The sequence below is a fragment of the Bufo bufo genome, chromosome 2 (genome assembly GCF_905171765.1).
Source record: "Bufo bufo chromosome 2, aBufBuf1.1, whole genome shotgun sequence".
NCBI classification, from domain to species: domain Eukaryota; kingdom Metazoa; phylum Chordata; class Amphibia; order Anura; family Bufonidae; genus Bufo; species Bufo bufo.
In genome coordinates this window covers 781,205,949-781,224,386 of record NC_053390.1, presented here as the reverse complement: position 1 = coordinate 781,224,386, position 18,438 = coordinate 781,205,949, and the positions used below count along the sequence as shown (strand labels likewise).

General features: G+C 44.7%; 1 protein-coding gene across 4 annotated transcripts in view; it reads left to right on the top strand.

The window, feature by feature from the left end:
- The window catches only part of ACOX3 (acyl-CoA oxidase 3, pristanoyl), a 123,339-nt gene that overhangs the window by 44,620 nt on the left and 60,281 nt on the right, over positions 1 to 18,438 (top strand). For all 4 annotated transcript variants that reach the window (XM_040419160.1, XM_040419163.1, XM_040419161.1 and 1 more), the window contains exons 4-7: positions 199 to 273; positions 9,884 to 9,973; positions 11,435 to 11,578; positions 12,158 to 12,246. In XM_040419160.1, coding sequence (XP_040275094.1) covers positions 199 to 273; positions 9,884 to 9,973; positions 11,435 to 11,578; positions 12,158 to 12,246 — 398 coding nt within the window. The remainder of the gene's footprint in view (positions 1 to 198; positions 274 to 9,883; positions 9,974 to 11,434; positions 11,579 to 12,157; positions 12,247 to 18,438) is intronic.

Genomic DNA, 18,438 nt, shown 5'->3' with positions numbered 1-18,438 from the left:
GAATCATATTGTACGATTTAGAAGGGTCTTTAATCCTGTATTCATACTAGTGCTCTGTATTAATGGACTAGGCCTGGAAGAAAGTAATAATGTTCCTCTATCTAGTCAAGCTGTCCTGCAGAGAAGGCCTTCAGGTCTATTTATAGGTATACAGCTCTATTAATATGGCCACATAACTGCTTTTTTTCCATTTCGCAGGTCTTTGGTGTCGCTATTGGAAATACAGGTTCTGAGAGGCACGAGACGATCCTACATCAGACACAGACCATGGAGGTAAGTTCATGATAAATAACCATAGGTGATCACATCAGAGCTCACAATATTGTTTCCATATCGCACCTTACGACCGTCCTGCAAATTCGATTACCATATTTTTTGGACAATAAGACGCACTTTTTTTTTAGCAAGAAAAAATGTTGCCAAAAAGTGCCTGCGTCTTATAGTCCTCAGTTTGGGTGGTCCTGCAGTGCCAGACCCACCTGACTACTTCTGGAAGTGCTAATATATCGCTTTGCCCAATGGGTGAGACAGACCCTGCTCACTTCTGTCTCCCTACCCAATACAGATCTGTGTGATCAGTGCAGGAGAGGAGGCTGAATGAGCATGGAGACGACTGTGAAAAAACGGCTCTCCCCATGCTTCTGCAGCTTGAGGACCATTGATGATACCATAAAGGCCTCTTTCACATGGAGGTTGCGGGAAAATGTGCGGGTGCGTTGCGGGAACACCCGCGATTTTTCAGCGCGAGTGCAAAACACTGTAATGCGTTTTGCACTCGCGTGAGAAAAATCACGCATGTTTGGTACCCAAACCCGAACTTCTTCACAGAAGTTCGGGCTTGGGATCGGTGTTCTGTAGATTGTATTATTTTCCCTTATAACATGGTTATAAGGGAAAATAATAGCATTCTGAATACAGAATGCAAAGTAAAATAGCGCTGGAGGGGTTAAAAAAAAATTATATATTTTTTTTAACTCTCCTTAGTCCACTTGATAGCGCAGCCGGCATCTCCTTCTGTATTCTTTCTTTAGGACCTGGGTAAAGGACCTTTGACGTCACTCCGGTCATCACATGATCCATCACCATGGTAAAAGATCATGTGACGTACCATGTGATGACCGGAGTGACGTCATCAAAGGTCCTGTAACTGTATTTAATGCTCACCACAGGTCCTATTCAACAAAGGAGACACAAGGAGATGCCGGGCTACGTGAGCAAGTGGATTAAGGTGAGTTAAATTATTTTTTTAACCCCTCCAGCGTTATTTTACTTTGCATTCTGTATTCAGAATGCAATTATTTTCCCTTTATAACCATGTTATAAGGGAAAATAATAATGATCGGGTCTCCATCCTAGCAACCGTGCGCGAAAATCGCACCGCATCCGCACTTGCTTGCGGATGCTTGCGATTTTCACGCAACCCCATTCACTTCTATGGGGCCTGCGTTGCGTGAAAAACGCAGAATATAGAGCATGCTGCGATTTTCACGCAACGCATAAGTGATGTGTGAAAATCACCGCTCATCTGAACAGCCCCATAGAAATGAATGGGTCGGTATTTAGTGCGGGTGCAATGCGTTCAACTCGCGCATCGCATCCGCGCGGAATACTCGCCCGTGTGAAAGGGGCCTAAGGTTGAGGAGTCACACCAGAAAGAAGTAAAGGATATTTGAATCAAAGAAAATAGTATGTAAGATGCCTATGTGTATCTACCGTACATATAGCAGTGCTGTGTGTGTATCTACCGTACATATAGCAGTGCTGTGTGTGTATCTACCGTACATATAGCAGTGCTGTGTGTGTATCTACTGTACATATAGCAGTGCTGTGTGTATCTACTGTACATATAGCAGTGCTGTGTGTGTATCTACTGTACATATAGCAGTGCTGTGTGTGTATCTACCGTACATATAGCAGTGCTGTGTGTATCTACTGTACATATAGCAGTGCTGTGTGTATCTACTGTACATATAGCAGTGCTGTGTGTATCTACTGTACATATAGCAGTGCTGTGTGTATCTACTGTACATATAGCAGTGCTGTGTGTGTATCTACTGTACATATAGCGGTGCTGTGTGTGTATCTACTGTACATATAGCGGTGCTGTGTGTATCTACTGTACATATAGCGGTGCTGTGTGTGTATCTACCGTACATATAGCGGTGCTGTGTGTGTATCTACTGTACATATAGCGGTGCTGTGTGTGTATCTACTGTACATATAGCGGTGCTGTGTGTGTATCTACTGTACATATAGCGGTGCTGTGTGTGTATCTACTGTACATATAGCGGTGCTGTGTGTGTATCTACCGTACATATAGCGGTGCTGTGTGTATCTACCGTACATATAGCGGTGCTGTGTGTATCTACCGTACATATAGCGGTGCTGTGTGTGTATCTACTGTACATATAGCGGTGCTGTGTGTGTATCTACTGTACATATAGCAGTGCTGTGTGTGTATCTACTGTACATATAGCAGTGCTGTGTGTATCTACCGTACATATAGCAGTGCTGTGTGTGTATCTACCGTACATATAGCAGTGCTGTGTGTGTATCTACCGTACATATAGCAGTGCTGTGTGTGTATCTACCGTACATATAGCGGTGCTGTGTGTATCTACCGTACATATAGCGGTGCTGTGTGTATCTACCGTACATATAGCGGTGCTGTGTGTGTATCTACTGTACATATAGCGGTGCTGTGTGTGTATCTACTGTACATATAGCAGTGCTGTGTGTGTATCTACTGTACATATAGCAGTGCTGTGTGTATCTACCGTACATATAGCAGTGCTGTGTGTGTATCTACCGTACATATAGCAGTGCTGTGTGTGTATCTACCGTACATATAGTAGTGCTGTGTGTGTATATACCGTACATATAGCGGTGCTGTGTGTGTATATACCGTGCACATAGCGGTGCTGTGTGTGTGTCTGCCCTGCACATAGCGATGCTGTGTGTGTGTGTGTGTCTGCCGTGCACATAGCGGTGCTGTGTGTGTGTGTGTGTCTGCCGTGCACATAGCGGTGCTGTGTGTGTGTGTGTGTGTCTGCCGTGCACATAGCGGTGCTGTGTGTGTGTGTGTGTGTGTCTGCCGTGCACATAGCGGTGCTGTGTGTGTGTGTGTGTGTGTCTGCCGTGCACATAGCGGTGCTGTGTGTGTGTGTGTGTGTCTGCGGTGCTGTGTGTGTGTGTGTCTGACGTGCACATAGCGGTGCTGTGTGTGTGTGTGTGTGTGTGTGTCTGCCGTGCACATAGCGGTGCTGTGTGTGTGTGTGTGTCTGCCGTGCACATAGCGGTGCTGTGTGTGTGTGTGTCTGCCGTGCACATAGCGGTGCTGTGTGTGTGTGTGTGTGTGTCTGCCGTGCACATAGCGGTGCTGTGTGTGTGTGTGTGTCTGCCGTGCACATAGCGGTGCTGTGTGTGTGTGTGTCTGCCGTGCACATAGCGGTGCTGTGTGTGTGTGTGTCTGCCGTGCACATAGCGGTGCTGTGTGTGTGTGTGTGTGTGTGTGTCTGCCGTGCACATAGCGGTGCTGTGTGTGTGTGTGTGTCTGCCGTGCACATAGCGGTGCTGTGTGTGTGTGTGTCTGCCGTGCACATAGCGGTGCTGTGTGTGTGTGTGTGTCTGCCGTGCACATAGCGGTGCTGTGTGTGTGTGTGTGTCTGCCGTGCACATAGCGGTGCTGTGTGTGTGTGTGTCTGCCGTGCACATAGCGGTGCTGTGTGTGTGTGTGTCTGCCGTGCACATAGCGGTGCTGTGTGTGTGTGTCTGCCGTGCACATAGCGGTGCTGTGTGTGTGTGTGTGTGTGTCTGCCGTGCACATAGCGGTGCTGTGTGTGTGTGTGTGTGTGTCTGCCGTGCACATAGCGGTGCTGTGTGTGTGTCTGCCGTGCACATAGCGGTGTGTGTGTGTGTGTGTGTGTGTGTGTATCTTCCGTGCATGATGTAATGCTCTGTATCTGTATAATGACATGTCCATGGATAGAGTAAAAAAAAAGTTTAAAAACATAAATAACAGAACAAGCAGTCATAAAACTATGGAGCAATACAATACACGTCTACTCCTATCGTGACCACATGCACCATTTTTTGATTCAGTGGTTAGAAGATGACACTAGTGTTGATAGGAGCTGACCAAAACTATCAATTCTGATCCTCTGCCCTAGACTATTAAAGTCAATGACATTAAAGGGGTTGTCTCACTTCAGTAAATGGCATTTATCATAGAGTGAATACAAGCCACTTACTAATGTATTGTGATTGTCCATATTGTCCCCTTTCCTGGCTGGATTCAGTTTTCCATCACATTATGCACATGCTTGCCCTACCACTAGCTACTTACGACTAGGATACTGTACAGCCTGTAGCACCCCCCCCCCCCCCCTCCCTTCCATAGGTGGAGTAATTGCACTTCCACTGGATACTGTACAGCCTGTAGTATTACCCTCCTTCCATAGGCGGAGTACTTGCACTACCTCTGGATACTGTACAGCCTGTAGCATTGCCCGCCTTCCTTAGGCAGAGTAATTCCACTTCCACTGGATACTGTACAGCTTGTAGCATTATCCTCCTTTCTTAGGCAGAGTATTTGCACTACCACTGGATCCTATTCATTCTTTATCATTGCAGTTCTGTATGGGGCCTTTTTTCATAGGCAGGGTATTTGCACATGGGACCCTATACATCCGGTAGCAAGGCCTCTTTCCCCAGGCGGAGTATTTACTTCACCACTGGATACTGTACAGCCTGTCACATTACTCTCCTTTTTATAGGCGGAGTACTAGCAATACCACTGGATACTGTACGTCCTGTACCATTATCCCTCCCATAGGCGGAGTATTGGCACTACCACTGGATCATATATTCCCGATAGCATTGCCATCCTTCCATAGTGGGTGTATTTACACTTCCACTGGGTACTGTACATTCTGTGTCATTATCCTCATTCCATGGAGTAACTGTGCTACCACTGGATACTATGCAGACTGTAGCATTACTCTTCTTCCTTAGGCAGAGTAATTACACTTCCACTGGAGACCATATGTTCTGTCGCATTACACCTTCCACAGGCAGAGTAACTGCACTAATCCTGGTTATCTTCTGTCTGGTTGGGTTTCCATATTCTATAGGTGGACTAGTTGCACCACAATCGCATACTGTAGATCCTGTTGCATTACCCTCCTTCTATTGACGGAGTAGTCGCACAACCAGTAGTGCCTGCACTACCAGTGGACCCTGTACATCTGTGGGGTTTCCCTCTTTCTGTCAGCGGAGTAACTCCACTACCGCTGGAAACTGTTTATCCTGTTACATTATCCATCTTTCTTACGTGGAGATGGGTACCACACCTGCATACTGTAAGGTCCTGTAGCATTACCCTCCCATCGGCGAGGTAGTTCCACAACCAGTGGTACTTGTTCTCCCAGTGGATACTGTACATCTTATCGGGCTCCTTTCTTTCCATAGTCGGAGTATTTCCACTACAGACTACCACAGGATACTGTGACTACTTTAACACTATCCTTTTCCTCAGGTAGTCATTGTATGGATTGGGGTCGGGCGCCTACGTGGCAGCCTCTTTCCAGGGTGTTGACCCACGACATGCCTCTCCTCATGCCTCGAGTCCCCATGCGGAGCATTCTAATTTTGTTGCTTTTCCTTGGCACGCTCTGCGTCCACACTCCTTCAGTAGGTGGAAAGTCTGCACAGGTTGCCAGTTTTCTTCCTTCCCCAGTGGAGTATTGCGCTACCAACAGTTCATGTTGGCTACTGCTGTTTGACCTCATTTTCAGGTGGAGTCTCCCCTCTGGAGAGGCCATGGGTGCTATGGCCTCCCCCTATGAGGCAGTCTTTGCGCTGGTCGTAGATTTTTGCGCTACTCCTATTCCGTGGCTACTACTGTTACCCCTTACCAGGGGGAGTTTTTGCGTTCTTCCTTTAAATGCCGACAGTCACTGGTTCTGGCTCACAGGGCACATTGTCAGTGGGCGTGGCACCGGAGTTTCTTGCCGCATCCCCTTCCTCCATGTGGGGTATTGACCCTGGCATTTCGTGCAGTTTTCGGTAACATTTACCTTGCTTGGTATGTATGGTGTTCCTGAGGCTGTGGCTGATAGATTCACTTATTCCTTATGGCTCTGGTTAAATTCCCATACCAAGCCATGCTTCTGGTGATGTGTTCACTGCTGGTTGGCACTAGTACGGTTTTCTGTACCTGGTATAACCTACTGATTTCTTTGGCACTGGATTAGTACCTTGTTCCCTTCACATGTCGTGCATTGCCTCTACCATCTGCTACGGTGACCGCATCTGCGTTCCCTCCTTGTAGAAGTTTGGGTATGCACTTGTACAGTTTGCCTCTGAGTTGTCTGCACTGCTTCCCTCACCAGGTACGGTGGTTGTACTGTCCTTGTTGTCACCACTTACGGTTCAGTAGAGAACTAGTGTATCGGCCTCTTCTACTTCTTCCAGGTAATGTTTCTGCTTGATTGGACAGTTTTCATAGCTCTTGGGTTCTTGTAGGCCACCTTTCTGCTGTGGAGTATCTACGCGGGTAGTATAGTTCGTTACCTTTTTTCTTTCTGGGACTTTGTGGCGTTCGATGTCCGCACTCCCTTCCTGGCACAGTATTTATCCCATATCTGGTTCCGGTCTGGCCGTTTCGTACATTCCTCTCATAGCCTCCTTCTCTTCTTTAGGCGGAAATGGTCCGCAGTGGCGGTTGATAGTGTCTGATGGGTTTACGCATAGTTTGTTTTCAGACATGTATGTTGCTTCTACCTGTTCCCTTGGCCTCTGTACTTTTTCTTTAGCTTCCAGTTAGGTCTGCCTTCCATAGTATCAGACGGCTTCTCTTGTTATGGAGCTTAAGGTCCTCCTCTCCATGTCTCTGCTTACCACATTGTCATTCTCCTTGAGGAACATTCTTATGAGCCAAAACCCTTGGGTGTAGGTCTAGAGGGGACTTTTTTTGCTACCAGGCTACTTTCCAATTTTTTATTTTTTTTGGGGTTGGTTCCACTGCCTTGGTCCCATTGTGTCTCTTCTCTCCCTCGATATTCTTTTCTTGTGGGCCATGGTCATGCCTGACATCCAGGTTCTCTAGCCCTGATTTGTTAATGGTTCTGCTGGAGTGCTCTTCTCCTTTGACAACCTGGTATGGAGTTGGGGGTTGTCGCCTTCTGACACCTCTATTTCTTCTTCCCCCTTGGCGGGGGCAAGATTTGTCATGTCCACAGTTCTCTGGCCCTTGGTAACCAGACACCATTTTCAGTTTGTTTTCTTCTCATGCCATGTCGTGTCTGTTGATCACTGTAGGGTGTTTTTATTTTTTTATTTTTTTCCTGGAGTGCTGGTCCTTGGGTATCACCTTCCTTAGAAGTCCTCTGGGCCCAGGCTATGTTTTCTCTCTCCAGTATATTCCATAGTGGCTCAGTTTGCTCTGGCGCCTGACTTGTTTTCATTCTTATCCATCTTGTGGATATTCTGTGTGCTCCCCGCTTCCTCCGAAGTCTCCCAAGCCGTGGCTTATGTCCCCAGGGCTGTTCTTCTGCCCAGCCAGGGCATCTGGGTATTCCGACGCTCTCTGGCTGGCCTTCCTGGGAATGGCTCTTCCGGTCCTTTTTTTCAGGGGTCCGGGTGTGTCCTCCCCCGCAATTCTGTGCGGGGCTTTGACAGGCCTTGGGTTCGTTCTGTTTTGTCTCCTCCCCATGGTACTGCTCTTTAACGTTGCGTGGTCTTCTGTGTCCCCCAATGATACAAGTGAGAAAGTAGTAGGATTTTTTTTTTGTCTTGCATGTAAAATCCTGTACTCACTAAGTTCATTGGGGGACACCGCTCCCACCCCGTATGTACATTGCTAGCTCTCCTTGAAGGGTCCCTCCGGTTCTTGATTATGACCCATCTTCGCCTTTTTTTCTTACTTTTTATTTTCTGTTGGCTTCTCCTGACTGCTCCTACTGCTTTCGTACAAACTGATTAGCTCAGTGTCTGCAGGAGGGGTATAGCTGAGAGAAGGAGCTAACACCAAAGATCAAGTGGTACAAGGAATCTGGAGTCAAAAGATGGCAGTAGCATCCTCCAACTTGAAAGAGTTGATGGCAGTTCTCAAAGTGCTTCTTTCTCTGCAGTTGACCATAACATCCCAGCACATAAAAAATACTGTCCGACAACTCCACTACCATTGCCACTCCACTAATCTAAATCGACAGGGATGGACAAAGAGAAAAGCGCTGGGGGAACTTTCAGGGAGAATTTTCTTCTGGGCAGAGAGAAACTTGGCTTCAGTAACCGATGTTCATCTGAAAGGCAGGGAAAACATAGTGGCGGATTTCCTCAGCAGAGAAACTCTGAGAGAAGGCGAATGGTCACTAGATCTCAACATGTTCAAAGAAATATAAAAAAAAATGGGGTTCCACAATAGTGGACCTTTTTGCAAACTGGAAAAACCAAGTAGAAAAGTTCTGTTCCCTCTCTGTTTGGGATCAACCTCTGATGATAGATGCTCTATCCCCTCCTCTACTTTATGCCTTTCCACCTTTCAGCTTAATTCCAAGGGTACTAATGAAGGCAATAGAGGAGAAAGCTTGTTTAATACTGATCGCACCCTTCTGGCCAAAAAGATCCTGGTTTCCTCTCCTGTTCAACCTTGCGGCAGGGCCCAGTGTCCCATCCAAGTGTATCTCCATTACATGTAACAGCTTGGAGACTGAACAACTCCTCTTAGAACGGAGGGGTCTGTCTGAGCCGGTGATCTCCACTCTTTTATTGAATGCCTCCCTAGCGTCAACCGTGATGCTACTTTTAATCCATATGCAAATGAACAGTTAAGTGCATTGAAGGTGGATCTAAGTCACTCTGTGCACCTTTTGCTTCCTCTGCCAGCCCCTCCCTCTCCTTGATGACAGCACCAGGTTCCTGCATCTTGTCTGGCCCTGTCAATCAAGGAGAAGAGGGAGGGGCTGGCAGAGGAAACAGGAGGCGCAAGGGTGCACAGAGTGACCTAAAGGGGTCGTCTCACTTCAGCAAATTACATTTATCTTGTAGGGAAAGTTAATACAAGGCACTTACTAGTGTATTGTGATTGTCCATATTGCCTCCTTTACTGGCTTGTTTCTCGGGGTTACTGCCACCTCTGCAGCGCACATACGATTTGGCCCTTACATGCGTACCCTTACAGAAGACTACTAGCAAGTCATTCATAACTTCTAGTAGAAATAACAGGGGAATGGTACAACATAGAGCCATGAGAATAGATGCTTGAGCCACCACTTCCCTTTGGAGGGGGCCACACGGCTATCGGGGAAACTGGTAGTACCAAGGATACCCCTTTAATCGTCCTCTTACACTAGGAATGCAAGTAGCTAATTAAACAGGCATTTCAGGAGAGGGGACAGCTCCTCTTTAATATAATATACACATATTTGGTATCGTCATCACCATAATAACCGGTGCAATAAATTTATAGCATCAATTCTGATATGTCGTAATGGGCAAAAATAACAGTGTACCTTATATAAAAATTTTATTTTGGTAAAACACCAATATATGTATAAAAAAAAGACTCCAACACACCACCTAACACTAACCTCAAAAAAATGAAGCTCCACACAGCTGCATTGTGGGGAAAAATAAAAAAGTTATGACCTTCAGAATGCCATGAGGAATAATCAAAATCTAGTTCTGGTCCTTTTTAAAGAGGTGTCCCTGCCCATATCTCGCCGCTCCCGCGGTGCTTGGGTCCCTGCTGTGCGCCACTTCCTGCGCCTGTTCTCACCATGGCTGGGAATGCTGCTCGGCCAATCGCTGGCTGAGGCAGGTCATCCTAAATATCTATAGTCTGGTTACATTGGCCCTTTTTATATTGTCTTTCTTCTTTCAGATTTTTGGCTGCTTGGCACTTACAGAGCTCAGTCATGGCAGCAATACAAAGGCTATTCGGACAACGGCAAGGTTTGATGCTTCTACCAAGGTAAGCCGAGAGAGCGGACTACATCTGTTCTGATCTCTGAAGGCTCTCCGTCCGGACTCTATCCGTTCTGAGGTAGCCAAGCTATGTACGCTTCAACAGTCCCATAGAGAATGAGTGGAGCGGCGGGGGCATGCTTGAGCCGCCACTTCCCTTTGGACGGGGCCACAAAACCCATGTTCTCAAGATCAGTTGGCTATCGGGGAAACTGGTAGTAACAGGGATACGCCTTTAATTGTCCTCTACGTGTCCATCGAAAAATCACTCTGTGCAAACAGGAGCTTAAAGCATATGTTAAAGCTGGATTGGCAATGGAGGTTCTCGCGCTATTAGGCATCTTTCACACGACCATTTTTTTTTTTCCGTTTTGCGTTCCGTATACGGAACCATTCATTTCAATGGTTCCACAAAAAAAAAACGGGATGTACTCCGTATGCATTCCGTTTCCGTTTTTCGTTCCGTTAAAAGATAGAACATGTCCTATTATTGCCCGCAAATCCCGTTCCGTGGCTCCATTCAAGTCAATGGGTCCGCAAAAAAACGGAACACATACGGAAATGCATCTGTATGTCTTCCGTATCCGTTCTGTTTTTGCAGAACCATCTATTGAAAATGTTATGCCCAGCTGAATTTTTTTCTATGTAATTACTGTATACTGTATATGCCATACGGAAAAACGGAACAGATCCATGAAAAACGGACCGCTAAACACTGAAATAGCCATACGGTAGTGTGAAAGAGGCCTTAAATGTAGACCTCAAGGACATGGCAGAGCTGCGTGGACTGAGCAGTAAGGTGTGCCGCCATATGATGCTTATTGCAGAGATGGTCTCCCCTAGGTGCAATCTTCGGGGCACCACTTCATCTCCTCCTCTCCATGTCTTCCAATCCGTCCCTTTTACGGTATTTGACCGGACAAAATACCGCAGCATGCTATGGTATTTTTTTTTTTTCCGGCACAATACCGCACTTGCCGGATCCGGCATTCATTTCCATAGAGATGTATTAATGCCAGATCCGGTATCAAGTGTTCTTGAAATTGCTGCATCACCGGATCCGGTTTTCCGCTCTGCGCAGGGATGTAGAAGGAGACTTTTTTTTTGCTTTTGATCTTAGGAAAAATTTAAATACTGTATCCATTATTCCGGATGAGACGGATCTGATATTTCACTGGATCCGGAAAAACAAGTGTTTCAGTTTGTGTACAGTTTGCAGTTCTGTTGCTGGAACTGCCTGCCGGATTCAAATAACACTAGTGTGAATTTACCCTTAACATGGTCACTTGGGTTATTAGTATGTTTTTTTTTTTTTGGACTGTGGGAGGGAATCCAAGTACCTACAAACTCCATGTAGTTGGATCTGATCTCGGGATCCCAGTATTACTGGTCACGCAGACATGAGTATAGCAGCGGCTGCTTAAGATCATGGCTATAGAAAGTCATTGCAATGTTTTTTTATTTCCAGGAATTCATCCTCAACACCCCAGACTTTGAGGCAGCTAAATTCTGGGTGGGTAACATGGGTAAAACCGCCACCCACGCTGTTGTGTACGCCCAGCTGTACACATCGGACGGGCGCTGTCATGGATTGCATTCCTTTGTTGTACAGGTAAGGATTATCTGTTTATTACGGACCGGTGAACCAGAAACCACAGGCGGCTCATCAAAATAGGAAATCCGAAAGCTCATAAGAAAATGGAAAGCGGTGGATATAAAAAAAAAATTACAGTATTATAGGTTTATTCTATAATCTGTGGAAACACTTAAAGGATTTTGATATTGGTGGCCTATCCTCAGGATTCATATTATTAAGGGTCTGACTCCCAGGGATCTAGCGAATCATCCGGAGGGCTCTGTGGCCTCTTCACAGCGCCATACGTTGCATAGTGGCCATGCTTGGTATTGCAGCCCGGGCCCAATCACTTGAATGGGGCTGAGCTGCACCTGGGCCATGTGACAATTAATTTGACGTCTCTGGCACCAGCGCTCACCGGAGCACCACTGCCTCCTCCAAACGGCAGATCAGCGGGAGTCGGACCACCGCTGATCAGATGTTGATGACCTATCCTAAGGGTAGGCCATCAATATCAAAATCCCAGACGACCCCTTTAAGATCTTCATTTGTATATGTTTGCTTCTTCCATAAGGAGTTCAATTTATAACAAATTGTCACTTTTTTTATACTTAGATTCGGAACCCCAAAACTCTGCTTCCCATGTCTGGCGTGATGGTGGGCGACATTGGCAGGAAACTGGGTCAAAATGGCTTAGATAATGGGTAGGTTGCATTTATTTTATTTATTTATTTATTTATTTATTTATTTTACTCTTGAGCAAGCTTGTTAAAGGGGCTGTTCACTTTGGATGAATTCTATTCTTTTAGTGGATCTTCATTCTGTCTAACAGGTGGGGGTCATGAACAGAGGACCCCCATACTTATCACATGGGTTTTCTAATGTAGACTGCTTCTTATCTTTATCCTTGTCCAGAGTGATTTTAAAAAGCTGCCCTGGAGGACCTGACCTTTTAAGAGGCATTCCGTTATGCATTCCGTTATAGAATTTCGTTATGGCCCGTGGTAATGGAATCCATATCGGAATGGTAAATCAACTCGAACTTGTAAAAACACAAGTTTGCTCATCCCTAAATGAATTTCTGTTCTGTACAGGTTCAGTAGCTTGAGAAAGACCGCAACAAGCGGTCGAAACGTCGCTGCTATTTGACACTGGGTGAATAAACCACGTTCATTTTTTTATTATATCGGAGCGCTGCTGGCTTTTTGTATTTTTCTTCTAGCTTTTCAGTAGCTATCATCATTATCATCACATGCAGGATTACAATGACGAGTAACACCTCTGTATAGATAACACATGATTCACCATTCACAATAGGTGATATCACAGCTTATCTACACCCTCCTGACCTCCGCACAGGTCACAGAGCATGCCTAGAAAACTCTCCCATAGAAGTCAGTGGGGTCCCCTCCTGACCACTGTGTCTATGGCCCATGTAGTCTTAACATATTTTAGGCCTAGTGGTCAGTGTAGAGAAAAAAAAGTGCCCCTTTCCCTTCATCAAATGAATTTTAGTAAAAATCGACATATTAGATTGCTGTTTTCGTATCACATGACCTACCCCCTCGCTGAATGCCATAAAAAATAAAAACTGTCAAAACTGAATTTTTTTTGGTCAAAGTCTAATCCGTCAAACATCCCAAAAAAGACATTTACAAAATGATGGAAACATAAAGTAGACATATGGGGAATGTGAAGTAATAACTATTTTATGACTATACTGTCTTAAAAGCAGAGAAATTGACATTTTTGAAATTTTGCTAATTTTTCCCAAATTTTTGGTACGTTTTTCCCATTTACCACTCTCAAGAAGTGCAATGTGTTACGAGAAAACGGTCTCAGAACGACTTGGATAAGTAAAGGTGTTCCAAAGTTATTACCACATAAAGTGACTCGTGTCAGATTTCCAAAAATGTGGCCTGGTCCTTGAGGTGAAAAAATGGTTCGGTACTAAAGGGGTTAAGTTTGAGAACGGCTCAATGGAAAGTCACAGGCAACTGATAAAGAAGCATTGAGTAACGCCTACTATGCTGTGCAATCAAGGGTCCATGTACCCCAGAGGCAGACCGAGTGACTACTATGTGGTCCTTGGAGAGGGGAGGGGGGGGGGGGGGGCAGTCCTATTTGGTCCCATCCCTTTTATAGTCCCTGCATTGTTGGCCCATGGAAAGGGGAGACGGACACCCAGGCCGTTCTGTCCTGGCTGCAAATCTCAACACCCTTATTAGAGCTCGTTTTTGATTTTTTTTTTTTTTTTTATGATTATTATTTTCTATGGGTTCACGTCCTCTAGGTAGACCAGTGACTTCAAGGCATTCCTATAGATGCAGGATCTCCTGTGGTACAAGTCGCCAACTAGATGAGGCTGAACACCATGGTTCTTGGCAAGATATTTTATTTTGTGGGTTTAGCTGCTTTATTGTGGTTCTTCGTTCTTACCGTATATGATAGATCTGCTGGTTTTTATTTCTTTATGTGTATACAGAGTTCAGCCACCAGGTGGCACTACTGCAACATGGTACAATCAATGGGACTTTTGCCTTTCTACAGTACAGTTTTTCTGATGATTTTGCGATTTGTCTTTGCCAGGTTCTCAGACTTCGGATATGTTCACACGGTACATTCTAGAGGCTGAAAATTAAGAGAAATCTGCATCAGATTATCAAAATGTGTCACTTTCCATAAAAAAACAAAAAAAAAAACACCCTATGATCCATGGCACATTGAAATCAATAGGGAGATGTTTGTGGGTGGCTTTCACATGAATTTCAGTGCATAAAACGCACCAATACATATTAAAAAAAAAACCACACATGGCCTTATAATATGAAATCTCATTTTACTCTAAAATAAGGAAAATGTTGCTCTTAACCCCTTCCTGTCACTGCACTACCGTTTTACGTCCTAATAGATTTGCCACGTTCTATTAGGATGCCGAGCTCCTAGTAGAAGTATGAACACCATTGCCGGAAGGTGTCTGCTCAACAGTGACCGCGGCATCTAAGGGGTTGGACACAGGGAGAGGACAGATCACAGGGGCAGTTCTCTACTATTGCACGATTTATGACCCCCATCTCTGGGCGTAGGTATTTGCCTATTAGGACATATGTGGTGTGAAAATAAAATGCAAAAAACCATGGTGGAATTTTTCCCCATTAACAAAAATAAAACTTTAAATTATATGTACACCAAAGTGGTGGTAAAAATATGCACCTCGTCCTGCAAAAAACACAAGCTCCTAAAGGGTTACGTAGATGAAAAGATGAAAAAGTTATGGGTCTTACAAAGTTAGGCCTCAAACTCCCCCCCCCCCCCCCCCCCCCCATTAAAAAAAGACACTTTTATTCAGCAAGCATACTAAACCTAAAAAAAAAAACTTCTATGAATTTGCTATGACCGTAATCGTACCGACCTGCGGATGCAGCTGACATGTCATTTATGCCAAACAGTCCATGGTGTTCCAAAATAAACACAAAAAGCAGGGTCAGAAGAGCATTTATTTATTTTATTTTTTCCCACCCCTCCTCGCAAAAAATTAATAAATGTGAATAAATGACATGTACCTCAAAGTGATGCCAGTAGAAAGTACAACTCGTCCCTCCACAAAAATGCCTTGTGCAGCATTGCCAGTGGAGAAATAAAAATGTTATGGCTCTTGGAATGCGACAATGATAAAATGAAAAGATAAAAAATTGCTTGGACCTGAAGACTCAAAAGACGCTGTTCCTTAACCCCTTAGGCTGGGTTCACACGAGCGTGTCCGGATTAGTTCCGGATGCGTCCCGGTGTGTTGCGGCAAACCCGCGCGAGTAGGAATGCAATTGCAGTCAGTTTTGACTGCGATTGCGTTCCGATGTTCAGTTTTTATCGGGCGTGTGCAATGTGTTTTGCACGCGCGTGATAAAAAACCGACTGTGGTACCCAGACCCGAACTTCTTCACAGAAGTTCAGGTTTGGGTTCGGTGTTGTGTAGATGTTATTATTTTCCCTTATAACATGGTTATAAGGGGAAATAATAGCATTCTGAAAACAGAATGCATAGTAAGTGATCAGTTTAGGGTTAAAAAAAATAAAAAAAATTAACTCACCTTCTCCGTTTGTTCGCGTAAGTCCCGGTCTCTTCTTTACTTCTCAAAAGATGAACTATGGGCTAAAGGACCTTTGACGTCAGATCACATGGTCCATCACCGCGGTGATGGACCATGTGATTGGAGCATGTGATCTTACGTCACCAAAGGTCCTTTAGCCCATAGTTCATCTTTTGAGAAGTAAAGAAGAGACCGGGACTTACGCGAACAAACAGAGAAGGTGAGTTTATTTTTTTTATTTTTTTTTAACCCTCAACTGATCACTTACTATGCATTCTGTTTTCAGAATGCTATTATTTCCCCTTATAACCATGTTATAAGGGAAAATAATACAGTGAATAGACTGTCACCTAGCAACCATGCGTGAAAATCGCACAGCATCCGCACTTGCTTGCGGATGCTTGCGATTTTCACGCAACCCCATTTACTTCTATGGGGCCTGCGTTGCGTGAAAAACGCAGAATATAGAGCATGCTGCGATTTTCACGCAACGCACAAGTGACGCGTGAAAATCACCGCTCATCTGAACAGCCCCATAGAAATGAATGGGTCAGGATTCAGTGCGGGTGCAATACGTTCACCTACCGCATTGCACCCGCGCGGAATACTCGCCTGTGTGAACGCAGCCTTAGGGACCGGGCTCATTTTCACCTTGAGGACCAGGCCATTTTTTGCAAATCTGACCAGTGTCACTTTATGTGGTGATAACTTTAAAGCACTTTGACTTATGCAGGCCATTCTGAGATAGTTTTTTCGTCACATATTGTACTTCATGACACTGGTAAAATGGAGTAAAAAAAACATTTTTATTTATAAAAAAAAAATACCAAATTTGCCAAAAAATAAAAAAAATTGGCAAATTTCCAAGTTTCAATTTCTCTACTTCTATAATACATAGTAATACCTCCAAAAATAGTTATTACTTTACATTCCCCATATGTCTACTTCATGTTAGGATCATTTTGGGAATGACATTTTATTTTTTGGGGACGTTACAAGGCTTAGGCCTCTTTCAGACGGGCGTTGCGGGAAAATGTGCGGGTACGTTGCGGGAACACCCGCGATTTTTCCGCGCGGGTGCAAAACATTGTAATGCGTTTTGCACTCGCGTGAGAAAAATCACGCATGTTTGGTACCCGAACTTCTTCACAGAAGTTCGGGCTTGGGATCGGTGTTCTGTAGATTGTATTATTTTCCCTTATAACATAGTTATAAGGGAAAATAATAGCATTCTGAATACAGAATGCAAAGTAAACTAGCGCTGGAGGGGTTAAAAAAAATAAAAAATTTTAACTCCCCTTAATCCACTTGATCGCAGAGCCTGGCATTTCCTTCTGTCTCCTTTGCTGAACAGGACCTGTGGTGAGCATTAATTACAGGAACAGGACCTGTGGTGACGTCACTCCGGTCATCACATGATCCATCACCATGGTAAAAGATCATGTGATGACCGGAGTGACGTCACCACAGGTCCTTTTCCTGTAATGAATGCTCACCACAGGTCCTGTTTAGCAAAGGAGACAGAAGAAGATGCCGGGCTCCGCGATCAAGTGGATTAAGGTGAGTTAAAAAAATTTATATATTTTTTTTTTTTAACCCCTCCAGCGCTATTTTACTTAACATTCTGTATTCAGAATGCTATTATTTTTCCCTTTATAACCATGTTATAAGGGAAAATAATAATGATCGGGTCTCCATCCCGATCGTCTCCTAGCAACCGTGCGTGAAAATCGCACCGCATCCGCACTTGCTTGCGGATGCTTGCAATTTTCACGCAACCCCATTTATTTCTATGGGGCCTGCGTTACGTGAAAAACGCAGAATATAGAGCATGCTGCGATTTTCACGCAACGCACAAGTGATGCGTGAAAATCACTGCTCATCTGAACAGCCCCATAGAAATGAATGGGTCGGTATTCAGTGCGGGTGCAATGCGTTCAACTCGCGTATCGCATCCGCGCGGAATACTCGCCCGTGTGAAAGGGGCCTTAGAAGTTTAGAAGCAAATCCTGAAATTTCTCAGAAATTTTCAAAAACCAACTTTTTAAGGACCAGTTCAGGTCTGAAGTCACTTTGCGAGGCTTGCATAATAGAAACCACCCAAAAATTACCCTATTCTAGAAACTACACCCCTCAAGGCATTCAAAACTGATTTTACAAACTTTGTTAACCCTTTAGGTGTTCCACAAGAATTAATGGAAAATAGAGATACAATTTCAAAATTTCACTTTTTTGGCAGTATATATATATATATATTGCTTAAAAAAATAAAGGGAACACAAAAATAACACATCCTAGATCTGAGTTAATTAAATATTCTTCTGAAATACTTTGTTCTTTACATAGTTGAATGTGCTGACAACAAAATCACAAAATGGAAATCAAATTTTTCAACCCATGGAGGTCTGGATTTGGAGTCACCCTCAAAAATAAAGTGGAAAAAACACACTACAGGCTGATCCAACTTTGATGTAATGTCCTTAAAACAAGTCAAAATGAGGCTCGGTAGTGTGTGTGGCCTCCACGTGCCTGTATGACCTCCCTACAACGCCTGTGCATGCTCCTGATGAGGTGGCGGACGGTCTCCTGAGGGATCTCCTCCCAGACCTGGACTAAAGCATCTGCCAACTCCTGGACAGTCTGTGGTGCAACGTGACATTGGTGGATAGAGCGAGACATGATGTCCCAGATGTGCTCAATTGGATTCAGGTCTGGGGAACGGGCGGGCCAGTCCATAGCATCAATGCCTTCGTCTTGCAGGAACTGCTGACACACTCCAGCCACATGAGGTCTAGCATTGTCTTGCAT